This window comes from Salmo salar, chromosome 09, assembly GCF_965601325.2.
Source record: "Salmo salar chromosome 09, fSalSal1, whole genome shotgun sequence".
Classification (NCBI taxonomy): Eukaryota; Metazoa; Chordata; class Actinopteri; order Salmoniformes; family Salmonidae; genus Salmo; species Salmo salar.
In genome coordinates this window covers 26,372,139-26,388,718 of record NC_138299.1, presented here as the reverse complement: position 1 = coordinate 26,388,718, position 16,580 = coordinate 26,372,139, and the positions used below count along the sequence as shown (strand labels likewise).

At 43.1% G+C, this 16,580-nt stretch overlaps 1 protein-coding gene across 15 annotated transcripts in view; it reads left to right on the top strand.

Moving 5' to 3' along the window:
- The first annotated feature begins 492 nt into the window (after positions 1-492).
- Positions 493-16,580, top strand: part of LOC106610955 (MAP/microtubule affinity-regulating kinase 3) — a 37,466-nt gene continuing 21,378 nt past the window's right edge. For 4 of the 15 annotated variants that reach the window (XM_014210677.3, XM_014210674.3, XM_082955685.1 and 1 more), the window contains exons 1-4: positions 493-1,473; positions 4,385-4,567; positions 4,828-4,881; positions 16,065-16,113. In XM_014210677.3, coding sequence (XP_014066152.1) covers positions 1,423-1,473; positions 4,385-4,567; positions 4,828-4,881; positions 16,065-16,113 — 337 coding nt within the window. In that variant the 5' untranslated portion in view covers positions 493-1,422. Of the gene's footprint in view, positions 1,474-1,675; positions 1,948-4,384; positions 4,568-4,827; positions 4,882-9,935; positions 10,934-16,064; positions 16,114-16,580 lie in introns of those variants that run through there. The other 11 variants (XM_082955684.1, XM_014210679.3, XM_014210680.3 and 8 more) reach the window with 8 other exon arrangements.

Here is a 16,580-nt window from a genome sequence, read left to right as displayed (position 1 = left end):
GGGATTCTTGAACTTGTCTGAGATAAGTGGTGTATGTGTAAACTACATGCCCACTAGCGATGTCACTAAACATAAATTGGTATTCCCTCCTTGACAAGTCAGCAGTGCCATCTCGGCAGATATTGAATACAAAACTGTTTTGAAAAAGGAGAGCACAGAAAACACTGGAATTATGACACATCAGGGTGACTTATCCCAGTTTTCAGTATATTACAACAGCCCATCCAGTCATAACAAAGCTAATTTTGGGAGCATGAGCCCTGACTCATGGTTTCTGTAGGTAAGGCATAAACTTTATTTCCAATCTGTCATTGTGAAACACAGCAGTGATAGTGCTACCATCACTCTGTACTGAGCTCCAATGAGCGCTAAGGGGTCGCTTGTATCCTCACGTCTGTCATTAGACAGTAGTGATCTGAGGCAGTGATGGCATTCCAGACCAAGTCTTTTCGGTGAGCTGCATCCTTTGGCTCCCAAACGGCTCTTCGTTTAAATGCTTGAAAAAAAAAAAACAAGAACCAGGGGAAAACGTACACATAAAACCAAAAAAGGCGTCTACCATTGTCAGGTCGTGATATGCATGTTGAAATAAAATTTTACCTGGACAAATTTCGATCGCCTGCATTTGTTTGCCAAATGGACTAGATTGACGTGGTCACTTTGTTTCTGCAGTGAATCCTCTTCAGTGAATGATTTTTGTAATTTATTTGCAGATCGTTTTGAAGCTTAAAAAAGCAGTAGCAGTACGCAAATCGGGGAGCCAAATAAAAGGCCCTTTAGCCGATGCGATTCGGTTCCTATCGGTCACCAAAAAGAGCCATTCGTTCGCGAACGACCCATCACTATCAGACAGGACTTGGGCCGATCCAACAGAGCCCGTGAGTGGTAGCCATTTTGCTCCCACCTAAAACACTAGTTTTATTTGGAATCGAAGATGGAAGAAATAGAACCGACTGCAAGTCCAAAAGCTCAACAATTTTGAAACCCAGGAATACAGACGGATATCAAGGCACACACGGATAACATCACAACAAAATTGCGATTTTGGGAGCGGTGACATCTGAACCTTCCGCCGTCCACTCTGAGTAGCCTAGATTGGAGTCGATCAGCCTCTTAGTTCAATTTAACAGCCAATGTATTGTATTTTTTGCAATGAAACATATAGTTGACATACTTAATTCTGAACATAAAGGACGATAGGGCGAATGCCCTGCTGCCGAGGAGCGTCATAGGGAAATACATGTCATTCAATTCTGTTTGCGTCTTCGGGATATCTTGAGACAAATTTGGATTCGATGGACCGATGTTGAGACAGTTGCCGAATTCATAGTTTGTGTCCAAATGCAAGAATACAATCGCCTCCCCTCGTATTGCCAAAGGAGGTGCAGAATATAGGGAAATAGACAACATTTCATCGAGAAAATGTCAACAAGAACTCCTCTACCTACAGTCAATGAGAAAGAGATGGAGAGCGTAAGTAAACTGTTATTATTAGCCAGTTAGAGATGTGTTGTCTCTGACAATAGAAAGTAGGCCTAACAACGAAACTATTTTTCTTACATTGTATCATATGGTTTTACATACTGGTTACCTTGTATCTGAGTGTTCGATACATTGTGTCACGCCGGAGACAGGCATACGTTCGGGAACAAACAAAATCCTCTACTGTGCACGCCCTGGCTGTAATCTCATATGTTGACTGATGCCACGCCAGATGGTTTGTTTGGTCTGTGGATAGTGATAAATAGCCTACTCTTTTGTATCTCCATCCAAACAACCTTACCTGTTAGACTAGGTTCTGACTGGTTTTCAAGTTCTATTGCTTGCTCTCAATGATATAGGCTTACTGATATTTCCCACCACTTCTAGTTCAATGATAATCGTATGAGAGTTTTCATTCTCGCTCAGAGTATCCGGCAAGCAATGAAAAGACACCCCATCAGTGTAGTAAGTAAGGACTTTTTAATTGAAATCTCAGGCTACCTGTAATTTTAATTTAGCCAAATGATGCCTCTCTTGGAATGTATTTTTGTTAATGAGATTTTCTGCAGTTGTATCTAGATGTTCTAATACTCTTTATCCTGTCATCCATTCTGGATCATAAGAAAGGAATATTATATTGAAGAAACATTCCCAGGGTATATATATTTTTGAAAGTGTGACCTACTTAATGCAGTTTATAACATTTAGATATGTTAGTGGATCACAACAGAAAAGAAAGCATCCCTGGCGTTCCCTGCGAGTGATTATAACACTGGGTTACAGTGCTGTTGTTGGCTATACTGGAAGTCGAGCCTTGTCCAACAGACTGACGAGCGCAGTGTTCTGTCTGGTTTACGAGACCTTTGGACATCTGCTGAATCTAATGCATTCTTACTGGTAACATCCTGATCAATGCAAACATCAGAATCATTTTAATCTATGTTTTTCCTTTTCATCCAGTTCAGTGCTGTACATCTTTTCCCACAACTCCAACTGTCTGTGGTGTAGCTACAGACAGGTGTAGCTACAGACACTGATGCTCAGGTTAGGGGTGGGGTTGTCAGGGCGGAGCAGGCCCTGTTAATGGAGCTGACCTGGGTTGGAGTCGATACTGACCCATAGAAAAGTATCTATCTGATTTTGGGGTGGGCTGTTGTGGGCTTTTAACCAGGGTCAGAACATCAGTATGCTGTACATACAGTGAGGGGGGAAGAAGTATTTGATCCCCTGCTGACTTGGTACGTTTGCCCGCTGACAAAGAAATGATAAGTCTATAATTTTAATGGTAGGTTTATTTGAACAGTGAGACAGAATAACAACAAAAAAATACAGAAAAACGCATGTCAAAAATGTTATACAATTATTTGCATTTTAATGAGGGAAATAAGTATTTGACCCCTCTGCAAAACATGACTTAGTACTTGGTGGCAAAACCCTTGTTGGCAATCAGAGGACAGACGTTTCTTGTAGTTGGCCACCAGGTTTGCACACATCTCAGGAGGGATTTTGTCCCACTCCTCTTTGCAGATCTTCTCCAAGTCATTAAGGTTTTGAGGCTGATGTTCGGCAACTTGTACCTTTAGCTCCCTCCACAGATTTTCTATGGGATTAAGGTCTGGAGACTGGCTAGGCCACTCCAGGACCTTAATGTGCTTCTTCTTGAGCCACTCCTTTGTTGCCTTGGCTGTGTGTTTTGGGTCATGGTCATGCTGGAATACCCATCCACGACCCATTTTCAATGCCCTGACTGAGGGAAGGAGGTTCTCACCCAAGATTTGACGGTACATGGCCCGTCCATCGTCCCTTTGATGCGGTGAAGTTGTCCTGTCCCCTTAGCAGAAAAACACCCCCAAAGCATAATGTTTCCACCTCCATGTTTGACGGTGGGGATGGTGTTCTTAGGGTCATAGGCAGTATTCCTCCTCCTCCAAACACGGCGAGTTGAGTTGATGCCAAAGAGATCCAGTTTGGTCTCATCTGACCACAATACTTTCACCCAATTGTCCTCTGAATCATTCAGATGTTCATTGGCAAACTTCAGACCGGCATGTATATGTGCTTTCTTGAGCAGGGGGACCTTGCGGGCGCTGCAGGATTTCAGTCCTTCACGGCGTAGTGTGTTACCAATTGTTTTCTTGGTGACTATGGTCCCAGCTGCCTTGAGATCATTGACAAGATCCTCCCGTGTAGTTCTGGGCTGATTCCTCACCGTTCTCATGATCATTGCAACTCCACGAGGTGAGATCTTGCATGGAGCCCCAGGCCGAGGGAGATTGACAGTTCTTTTGTGTTTCTGGAGAGTTTGGAATCTGATTGATTGATTGCTTCTGTGGACAGGTGTCTTTTATACAGGTAACAAACTGAGATTAGGAGCACTCCCTTTAAGAGTGTGCTCCTAATCTCAGCTCGTTACCTGGGGGCCAGAAATCTTTCTGATTGAGAGGGGGTCAAATACTTATTTCCCTCATTAAAATGCAAATCAATTTATAACATTTTTGACATGTGTTTTTCTGGATTTTTGTTGTTGTTATTCTGTCTCTCACTGTTGAAATAAACCTACCATTAAAATTATAGACTGATCATTTCTTTGTCAGTGGGCAAACGTACAAAATCAGCAGGGGATCAAATACTTTTTTCCCTCACTGTACACTTGTTAATCAGGCTGCACTAGTCAGTCACCTACACTAACCTTTCTTTACCCGCTTGGTTAGCTTGATTATAATCTGTTCAGTAAAGATTTAATTAACAGGAGAGTTGTTCTGGAACCTTGCAGTGGATGGAATCCCAAGCATGAGCCACTGCTAGTGCAGAGATGTTTCACTCCTTTGTCTGTCTGTCCATCCGTCAGTCCATCCACAGCACGCTGTTCTACTCATGTCTGTCTGTCTGTGTATGTCCACAGCATACATCTCACAGCAATGGGCGCCAGGAGGTCACCGCTCGCTCCGTCCGCTCCGGGGTCCGCACCCGGAACTCTGGGGCCGACGAGCAGCCTCATGTGGGGAACTACCGACTCCTGAAGACCATTGGGAAGGGCAACTTCGCCAAGGTCAAGCTAGCCCGTCACATCCTCACTGGCAGAGAGGTGAGAGGAGAGACTATGCCTGCAGCAGGTCAGGCTGCTGTAGCCCCTTTCTGGTTTACCTAGCTTCACTAGTCTATTCTTTCCCCTCTCAATAGCATTGTTCTTGTTGTGCAAATATGAATTGTATCTTGTTCATAAGTGGGGGACATAAAAATAAAAGCTAAGTAATGTTATGTATGTGTGTGCTGTGCTGTGTTGATCCCAGTGAAGGGTCCTCAGAGCATAATTGTTTACACACTTTGTTTTTGCTCTCTCCTCAGGTGGCGATAAAGATTATCGATAAGACACAACTGAACCCAAACAGCCTTCAAAAGGTAAGGATCCTCCCTGTGTGGTTGTGATTCCCAGTACACTTATTGAGGTTGTGTGGCAAAATAGATCTTTTTTTAGCGCTGCTGTGTAACTGCTGACCTGTGTAGTTTTGGCCCTGTGCCTGTGCCTTGCTGGTGGTTGTGGCCAGTCAGAGGGCATTATTGATATGACTGATGTGCTGTAGCAGGCAAGGTTTGACAGACAGACAGAGCGCATGACCAGGGCTTACCCAGGGTGCTGGTGTGGTCATTGGTATTCTGCCTGCCCCACTGAGACTCAGAGTAAGCATCTCTCTCACTCGCTGCTTAGCTGTAGTTTCCATCTGTTTTTCCAAAGCACCATTGATTTGTTGCTTTGTATTTAAAGCCAGGTCCTTTGACATAGGCTGTGCTAAGTCAACATAAACTCTGAGTAGGGCCCTATAAAATCAGCGCTGTGGACAGAATCACGGCATCCAGACATTAAAATGGAATTCAACAATATAAAAAAATGTATTGAACTTCAGTAGGAAATCAACCACTGAACAAAAATATAAACTCAACATGCAACAATTTCAAAGATTTTCCTGAGTTACAGTCCATATATGGAAATCAGTCAATTTAAAGAAATTAATTAGGTCCTAATCTATGGATTTCACATGACTGGGCAGGGGCACAGCCATGGGTTCGCCTGGGAGAACATAGGCCCACCCACTGGGGAGCCAGGCCCAGCCAATCAGAATGAGTTTTCCCCAGAAAAGGGCTTTATTACAGACAGAAATAATCTTCATCAACCCACCCCTCCTCAGACATCCCTCAGGTGAAGAAGACGGATGTGGAGGTCCTGGGCTCTGCGGTGGACATTCCTGCAGTCAGTATGCCAATTGCACACTCCCTCAAAACTTGGGACATCTGTGGCATTGTGTTGTGTGACAAAACTGCACATTTTAAAGTGGCCTTTTATTGTCCCCAGCACAAGGTGCACCTGTGTAATGATCATGCTGTTTAATCAGCTTCTTGCTTATGCCCCACCTGTCAGGTGGATGGATTATATTGGCAAAGGAGAAATGTAAACACATTTGTGCACATAATTTGAGATAAATAAGCTTTTTGTGCGTATGGAACATTTCTGTGATTTCTATTTTTTTCAGCTCATGAAACATGGGACAAACACTTTACATGTTGCGTTTATATTTTTATTCAGCATAAATGTATTGAATTTATTCAAAAATTTGCCCATGTTAGTAATAAGACAAAATGCATCAGTGATTCGTTTTTGTCCTGCAACTTTTTGAAACGGCACAGGAATGCCCCTGTGTGTGTATATATGTCTACATGTTTTTTATGATGCTAATGATGACCTTCTGGTAGAGATAGAAAGTCTTTCCCAAAAACCTTCTCAATGAAATGCTAGCTACAAAGTGGCCTATGCCTACCTGGTGGAATGATATGATTATTTGCATCAATTCAGTGGCCATTTGTTTTGCAAACTGCAATCACATGAGCGCTACAGAAACATCATTAACCAAACAACGGTCTCTGGCTGGTGCGTACTTGAAATAAAGGGTAACTACACCCAAAAATCTAAATTTATTAGATTTTTCCAGACCTCAAAAGTGGTGTCCTGACATCCAATTTTGTTGAAAACCTGGAAAAACTAAACGGAGAACAGAAGCATGCAAAAATCTCTTACAATTGCGCCAGAGGTGATGGCTGCCGTTTTACGGGCTCCTAACCAACGGTGTTATTTTGTGTTTTTTTCCCCCGCATTGTTTGTAACTTATTTTGTACATAATGCTGCTGCTACTGTCTCATATGAACAAAAATAGCTTCTGGATATCAGAACAGCCATTACTCGCCTCGAACTAGGCATCTTTAATGATTCCAACGCGAAGCATAAAATGCTTCTCCGAGACCAGGCCCAAATCCCCGTCATTCGTGTGAAGAAGATACGGAAATACAGGGGGCGGCGATCAGGGTGCCTTGTTAGAATTTGTTGGCGAGTGGGTAACCCACCTCTACCATCCGTTCTATTGGCCAATGTGCAATCACTGGAAAATAAACTGGATGATCTCCGTTCGACTATCCTACCAACTGGACATTAAAAACTGTAATACCATGTTTCACCGAGTCGTGGCTAAACGGCGACATGGATAATATACATTTGGCTGGGTTTTCTGTACATCGGCAGGACAAAACAGCTACGTCTGGTAAGACGGGGTAGGGGTGTGTATCTATTTGTCAATAACAGCTGGTGCGCGATGTCTAATATTAAGGAAGTCTTGACGTATTGCTCGCAAGAGGTAGAGTACCTCATGATAAACTGGAGACCACACTATCTACCAAGAGAGTTTTCATCATTTTTCGTAGTCGTCTATTTACCACCACAAACCGATGCTGGCACTAAGACCGCACTCAACGAGCTGTAAAAGACCATAAGCAAACAAGAAAATGCTCATCCAGAAGCGTCACTCCTTTTGGCCGGGGACTTTAATGCAGGCAAACTTAAATCCGTTTTACCTAATTTTTACCAGCATGTCACTACCAGCATGTCACATGTGCAACCAGAGGGGGAAAAAACTCTAGACCACCTTTATTCCACACACAGAGATGCATACAAAGCTCTCCCTCGCCCTCTATTTGGCAAATCTGACCACAATTATATCCTCCTGATTCCTGCTTACAAGCAAAAACTAAAGCAGGAAGTACCAGTCACTCGCTCAATACGGAAGTGGTCAGATGACATGGCTGCTACGCTATAGGACTGTTTTGCTAGCACAGACGGGAATATGTTCCGGGATTCATCCAATGGCATTGAGGAGTATACCACCTCAGTCATTGGCTTCATCAGTAAGTGCATCGATGACGTTGTCCCCACAGTGACTGTATGTACATACCCCAATCAGAAGCCATGGATTACAGGCAACATCCGCATCGAGCTAAAGGCTAGAGCTGCCGATTTCAAGGAGCGCGACACTAATCCGGACACTAATAAGAAATCCCGCTATGCCCTCAGACGAACCATCAAACAGGCAAAGCATCAATACAGGACTAAGATTGAATCCTACCACACCAGCTCTGACGCTCGTTGGATGTGACAGTGCTTGCAAACTATTACGGACTACAATTTTGTTTTAAATGTATTTTCATTTTTTTTATTGAACCTTTATTTAACTAGGCAACTCAGTTAAGAACAAATTCTTATTTATAATGACCACCTACCACGGTCAAACCCTAACTCGGAGGTCACTGGGCCAATTGTGCGCCGCCCTATGGAGTCTCCCAATCACGGCCGGTTGTGATACAGCCTGGAATCAAACCAGGGTCTGTAGTGATGCCTCTAGCACCGATATGCAGTACCCAGCCTCGAGCTGCCCAGTGACGTGAGCCTACTAGACGAGCTGAATGCCTTTTAAGCTCGCTTCGAGGCAAGCAACACTGAAGCATGCATGAGAGCACCAGCTGTTCCGGATGGCTGTGTGATCACACTCTCCGTAGCCGATGTGAGCAGGACCTTTAAACAGGTCAACATTCACAAGGCCGCTGGGCCAGACGGATTACCAGGACGTGCACTCAGAGCCTGCGCAGACCAACTGGCAAGTGTCTTAACTGACATTTTCAACCTCTCCCTGACTGAGTCTCTAATACCTACGTGTTTCAAGCAGACCATGAAAAGTGAAGGTAACCTGCCTAAATGACTACCGCCCCATAGCACTCACATCGGTATCCATGAAGTGCTTTGAAAGGCTGGTCATGGCTCACATCAACACCATCATCCTGGAAACCCTAGACCCACTCAAATTTGCATACTGCCCCAACAGATCCGCAGCTGACGCAATCTCAATCGCGCTCCACACTGCCCTTTCCCACCTGGACACCTGTGTGAGAATGCTCTTCATTGAATACAGCTCAGCCGTCAACACCATAGTGCCCACAAAGCTCATTACTAAGCTAAGGACCCTGGGACAAAACACCTTCTTCTGCAACTGGATCCTGGACTTCCTGACAGGCCGCCCCCAGGTGGTAAGAGTAGGCAACAGCACATCTGCCATGTTGATCCTCAACATGGGGGGCCCTCAGGGGTGTGTACTTAGTCCCCTCCTGTACTCCCTGTTCCCCCATGACAGCGTGGCCAAACACCACTCCAACACCATCAAGTTTGCTGACCACACAACAGTGGTAGGCCTGATCATTGATAACGATGAGACAGCCTATAGGGAGGAGGTCAGAGAACTGGCAGTGTGGTGCCAGGACAATAACCTCTCCCTCATTGTAAGCAAGACAAAGGAGGTGATCGCGTACTACAGGAAAAGGCGGGCAGAACAGGCCCCCATTAACATCAACAGGGCTGTAGTGGAGCGGGTTGAGAGTTTCAAGTTACTTTTTATTGTACTTTTTACTTTAGTTTATTAGTAAATATTTTTACTGAACTCTTATTTCTTGAACTGCGTTGTTGGTTAAGGGCTCGTATGTAAGCATTTCACGGTAAGGTCTACACCTGTTTTATTCAGCGCATGTGACAGATAAAATGTGATTTGATTAAAACAAATTTCAATTGAACCCTATCTGAGTCATGAGGCTCTTTATGAGGTGGCTTGTTGGAAACACAGCGCATGGAGCTTCTGTTGACTATTTAGTAATAACCCCTAGGAATAGTCATGTTGTGTTGGGTACTTGATGTTACTCATTTTTAGTAGTACAAAGCTATCAATATCTTCCTTAAATGTCGCCTTCTGACTTAGGCGGTGATTTGTGAACAAAAGGAACTCTACCTCTCCAGCACCAACAAATCTAAGAGGTCCAGGTACACTGAGAAGAGGAGACTGCAAAATGTGGTTGGTTCTGTTATTGGGACAGTAAATCAAACATGGTCTTAAGCTGAAATCTTTGTTTTCATCCTCGGTTTTTAATAGTTTGGAAGAGCTCACATCCGTGACAAGCTCAATGTAATCTTTTGACCTCCATTCCTCCCGAACTCCCTCCCTCCCTTCACTGACCGACCAGGCTGTTGTTGCCCAGTTTAGAGGGCAAAGGTTAGGGAAATGGCCAAAGCCTTTGATTAAATGTAAACAGTTGGTTCTCAGATGTTTGGAGTCTGGTGTGGTGTGGCCTCTGCCTCTACTGCTCTCCTACTCCCTTCTCATAAAGTCACCACAGAGCATCACTAAAGCTGTTTTAAGTTCAGTATAGGCTAATGAGAGCAGAAGCAGTTCTCACAAATAAATGTCGAACTGACTGTTAAAATGGGACCTGCTGTGACAATTAGCCTTGTAGCATAAGTAAAGGTTAGTGATCCATATATTAGTGCACTGGTAAGTAGTGATGGGGGGAAAAATCGATACAGTTTTTGACACTATATTGTATAGTTTTGACAATATTGCAATATTATTTTTGACTGGATGTACCTGCACCAAAACTCCAGTATTTGTCCTTCATAGATTGTTCGCCATCTTCTTTTTAAATAGGGAGCCAATTTGTTTTCAGCACTTAATTCCATGACTGACCAAAACTAATTTTCTCTTGTCCCTCTGCAGAAGACATATGGTGAGCAATATGTTTGGAATATCGAAATGTAATAAAATCACAATATCGAATTGCAATAGATATTGAATCGTGACAATTGCAATACATGTCATATTGAAACTGAAGTATTGTGATATCGTATAGTGAGGTCCCTGACAATTCCCAGCCTTACTGGTAAGCCTGGATTGTTGGCAACACCATCTTCGTAGAAGTATTATGTCTATTAAGATGTTTTGTTATTGTGCCTTAGCCAGGTGGTTCCCATGGGGTCTGTTTGTGTGTGTGTGCAAGAACTGACCGGTTCGGCTCTTTATCAGTACATAAGCCTGTCAATACTGCTGTAAGATAGTGTTGTCTGTTCCCTATGGTTTTCTCTAGAGAACACCACGAAACCCAACCGGCAACCACACATAGGGGAACTCAGTTTTTTACAAAACAATGATAAGCCTGTCTGCCTGCCTATCCATGACATGGAAAATGGTCCAGAACAGACTATGGGAGGCGCACAGTACTACATAGAGCCATGACTACATGGAACTCTACTCCACATCAGGTACAGTGCATTTGGAAATGATTCAGACCCCTTGACTTTTTCCAGACTTTGTTACCTTACAGCCTTATCCTAAAATGTCTTAAATTGTTTTATCCCTCATCAATCTACACACAATACCCAATAATGACAAAGCAAAAACAGGTTTGTAGAATTTTTTTACTAATTTAAAAAAAATAAAAAACAGAAATATAACATGTACAAAGGTATTCAGACCCTTACTCAGTACTTTGTTGAAGCACCTTTGGCAGCGATTACAACCTTGAGGCTTCTTGGATATGACGCTTCAAGCTTGGCACACCTGTATTTCGGGAGTTCCCCCATTCTTCTCTGCGGATCCTCTCAAGCTCTGTCAGGTTGTATGGGGAGGGTTGCTGCACAGCTATTTTAAGGTCTCTCCAGAGATGTTAGATCGGGTTAAAGTCCAGGCTCTGGCTGGGCCACTCAAGGACATTGAGACTTGTCCCAAAGCCACTCCTGCATTGTCTTGGCTGTGTGCTTAGGGTCGTTGTCCTGTTGGAAGGTGAACCTTCGCCCCACTCTGAGGTTCTGAGCACTCTGGAGCAAGTTTTCATCAAGGATCTCTCTGTACTTTGCTCCGTTCATCATTCCCTCAATCTTGACTAGTCTCCTAGTCCCTGAAAAACATCCCCACACCATGATGCTGCCACCATCATGCTTCACCGTTTGGATGGTGCCAGGTTTCCTCCAGATCTGACACTTGGCAGTGGTGTTATACATTTTCTATTGTAGTGGTGTAATAATGTTATATCATGTACTGTTTTATCTTTTGTTTTGTGTGATGTAGGTGCCTTAATGTGTTTGGACCCCAGGAAGAGTAGCTCTAATGGGGACCCCTAATAAATGCATAATTTATTTCTCTATATTTACGCAGCACTCTGAGAATATTTTGCTATAAAAATGGGTAGAGGGGCATAATGGGAAGAGTGTAATGAAAGTGAGCTAGACCTCAAGCCAAGGCTAAGACTTCTCTTCCCCTAGCAAGGAAGAGCCAAGTCGAATCTACGCTTGTTTGTTACTATGGTGTTCAGAGTGTTTTTCTGTTGAAGTTTAATTTAACCCTTTAGTATTTTAGCTAAACCGGAAATCATACTATTCAGTTGAGAGACTTGGCGATGAACACCACCTGGGTCTGTCATCCTCCAAACAGCCTGGCTTCCCCAGTACAGAGCGTGTCGTGTCTGTGTTTCTTGATGCGTGAACAGTAGGATGGCATTAAGCTGTATGTTCCCGACATGCTGATATATTTCCTCCTATGCATTGACTGCTGCAGCACCTGGTATTGGGTAATGCCAGGAGGCACAGTAGAAGCTAGAAAGGCCAGTACATGGCACAGCATCAGGCACGGCTCCTGCTCTTTTAAATATGGATCCCTTTTATTATTTTATGGGCGGAAGGGAGCACAGTGAGCTGTCGTAAAAGGAGGATCAATAATAAATAGCACTTAGTTATTATATTCCCACTGAGATTGAACCCTAAAGAGCATTTTTGGCTCTGACACAACTCTGATCACTCTCTAATGGTTATGGAGCGTTTCCATGACATTTTAGTCATTTAGCAGACGCTCTTATGCAGAGCGACTTACACTAGTGAATGCATACATTTTTTAATTTTTCCCGTACTGGTCCCCCAGTGGGAATTGAACCCACAACCCTGGCGTTGCAAACACCATGCTCTACCAACTGAGCCACACGGGACCACATTTGTCTTGTCTGTGTGTGCAGGTGTCTTGCTCAAATAACGTTGAAACCGGTCAAGTCTAAGGTTCTGAAAGATAGGCGGGGACAATAATCGGAACTTCACTTCAACTTCTTTAATAGCACAACGATGTATTCTAGATGTTTGTGAAAACCAGACTAGTGCTTGGGAAATATTTGGGTAGAGATACATTTTCTCTGTAAGCGAAAACCACATCAGTGTCTGTCATATGTCAGTGAGGTTTTCTTACTACTACTACTACTACTGTAAGTGTTAGTATCATGCTGTTTTTGTAAGGCCTGATCGGCCCTGGGTATTAGTTGGTTATCATATGTCATAGTCACTCAATTAATATAGGTCATCATTAGTACAAAATATTGCATGTTAACCTAATAGTAACATTCCCCAACAATATCACTCGGTATGTGGAAGTGACTATTGTATTATTTAAGACACATAAAGCATATAGACTGAACAAAAATATAAATGCAACATGTAAAGTGTTGGTCCCATGTTTAATGAGCTGAAATAAAACATCCCAGAAATGTTCCATACGCACAAAAAGCTTATTTCTCTCAAATGTTGTGCACAAATTTGTTTATCTGACAGGTGTGGCATATCAAGAAGCGGATTAAACAGCACAATCATTACATAGGTGCAACTTGTACTGGGGACAATAAAAGGCCTCTCTAAAATGTGCAATTTTGTCACACAACACAATGCCACAGATGTCTCAAGTTTTGAGGGAGCGTGCATTGGCATGATGACTGCAAGAATGTCCACCAGAGCTGTTACCAGAGAATTGAATGTTAATTTCAATACCATAAGCTGCCTCCAACTGCGTTTTAGAGAATTTGGCAGTACGTCCAACTGGCCTCACAACCGCAGACCACGTACGTGTATGGCGTCATGTGGGCGTGTGATTTGCTGATGTCAACGTTGCGAACAGAGTGCCCCATGGTAGGGTTATGGTATGGGAAGGCATAAGTTACAACAACGAACACAATTGCATTTTATCGATGGCAATTTGAATGCACAGCGATACTGTGACGAGATCCTGAGGCCCATTGTCGTGCCATTCATCCGCCGCCATCACCACATGTTTCAGCATGTCGCAAGGATCTGTACACAATTCCTGGAAGCTGAAAATGTCCCAGTTCTTCCGTGGCCTGCATATTTACTTGACATGTCACCCACTGAGCATGTTTGGGATGCTCTGGATCGACCTCTACGACAGCGTGTTCCAGTTCCCTCCAATATCCAGAAACTTCTCACAGCCATTGAAGAGCAGTGGGACAACGATCCACAATCAATAGCCAGATCATCTATGTGAAGGAGATGCATGAGGCAAATGGTGGTCACAACAGGGACTGACTGGTTTTCTGATCCACACCCCTACTTTTTAAGGTATCTGTGACCAACAGATGCATATCTGTATTCCCAGTCATGTGAAATCCATAGATTAGGGCCTAATTAATTATTTAAATTTACTGATTTCCTTATATGAGCTGTAGCTCAGTAAAATCTTTTAAATTGTTGCATTTATATATTTTTTCAGTGTGTGTGTGTGTAATATATATATATATATATATATATATATATTTTCAGTGTGTCAGTGTGTGTGTGTGTGTTATATATATATATATATATATATATACACACACACACACACACACACACACACACACACACACACACACACACACAGTGGGGCAAAAAAGTATTTAGTGAGCCACCAATTGTGCAAGTTCTCCCACTTAAAAAGATGAGAGAGGCCTGTAATTTTCATCATAGGTACACTTCAACTATGACAGACAAAATGAGAAAAAAAATTCCAGAAAATCACATTGTAGGATTTTTTATTAATTTATTTGCAAATTATGGTGGAAAATAAGTATTTGGTCAATAACAAAAGTTTATCTCAATACTTTGTTATATACCCTTTGTTGGCAATGACACAAGTCAAACGTTTTCTGTAAGTCTTCACAAGGTTTTCACACACTGTTGCTGGTATTTTGGCCCATTCCTCCATGCAGATCTCCTCTAGAGCAGTGATGTTTTGGGGCTGTCGCTGGGCAACACGGACTTTCAACTCCCTCCAAAGATTTTCTATGGGGTTGAGATCTGGAGACTGGTTAGGCCACTCCAGGACCTTGAAATGCTTCTTACGAAGCCACTCCTTCGTTGCCCGGGTGGTGTGTTTGGGATCATTGTCATGCTGAAAGACCCAGCCACATTTCATCTTCAATGCCCTTACTGATGGAAGGAGGTTTTCACTCAAAATCTCACGATACATGGCCCCATTCATTCTTTCCTTTACACGGATCAGTCTTCCTGGTCCCTTTGCAGAAAAACAGCCCCAAAGCATGATGTTTCCACCCCCATGCTTCACAGTAGGTATGGTGTTCTTTGGATGCAACTCAGCATTCTTTGTCCTCCAAACACGACGAGTTGAGTTTTTACCAAAAAGTTATATTTTGGTTTCATCTGACCATATGACATTCTCCCAATCCTCTTCTGGATCATCCAAATGCTCTCTAGCAAACTTCAGACGGGCCTGGACATGTACTGGCTTAAGCAGGGGGACACGTCTAGCACTGCAGGATTTGAGTCCCTGGCGTCGTAGTGTGTTACTGATGGTAGACTTTGTTACTTTGGTCCCAGCTCTCTGCAGGTCATTCACTAGGTCCCCCCGTGTGGTTCTGGGATTTTTGCTCACCGTTCTTGTGATAATTTTGACCCCACGGGATGAGATCTTGCGTGGAGCCCCAGACCGAGGGAGATTATCAGTGGTCTTGTATGTCTTCCATTTCCTAATAATTGCTCCCACAGTTGATTTCTTCAAACCAAGCTGCTTACCTATTGCAGATTCAGTCTTCCCAGCCTGTTGCAGGTCTACAATTTTGTTTCTGGTGTCCTTGAACAGCTCTTTGGTCTTGGCCATAGTGGAGTTTGGAGTGTGACTGTTTGAGGTTGTGGACAGGTGTCTTTTATACTGATAACAAGTTCAAACAGGTGCCATTAATACAGGTAACGAGTGGAGGACAGAGGAGCCTCTTAAAGAAGTTGTTACAGGTCTGTGAGAGCCAGAAATCTTGCTTGTTTGTAGGTGACCAAATACTTATTTTCCACCATAATTTGCAAATAAATTCATTAAAAATCCTACAATGTGATTTTCTGGATTTTCTTTTCTCATTTTGTCTGTCATAGTTGACGTGTACCTATGATGAAAATTACAGGCCTCTCTAATCGTTTTAAGTGGGAGAACTTGCACAATTGGTGGCTGACTAAATACTTTTTTGCCCCACTATATATATATATAAATATAAATCCACTTCTAAACAGTTCCCTACTGTCTCTTCTCTGACACATCCAGTTCAACAATGAACAATTAATTAATTTTCTCTCCCTGCAGCTCTTCAGAGAAGTAAGAATAATGAAGATTTTAAACCACCCAAATATAGGTAAGCAGAACACACACACACACCTCCATACACCACACACCACCATACAGCTGAGTTACAGATGGTGGAGACAGGATACTCTGTTAAATGCATCTAATTTTGTACCCCACGTACGTCATGATTTCCTCTGCTCAAATGTGGTTATAATTAAATGTGCAATGATAACCATTTAAAAGAGCGAGAGAGAGGGAGCCTCTTCTCCATCCCACCTCCACTATATATAGTCATAGAGCTCTCAGCCACTCATCCAGAGACTGTTAGATCAACTCACTGAAAACACTGCAGGGAGGCTGATTTTACACTGTATACCCAATAAGCATGAGTGCCCTGTATAATATGCCCACATGTGAGAGGTAGGCCAGAGAGTGTATGCAGCAACACACACACCATTCTAAGATGAGGGAGTGGAGAGGTTAGTTGGAGGAGTGATCAAAGGAAATGAGAAATACATTTCTTCAGTTTCCTCA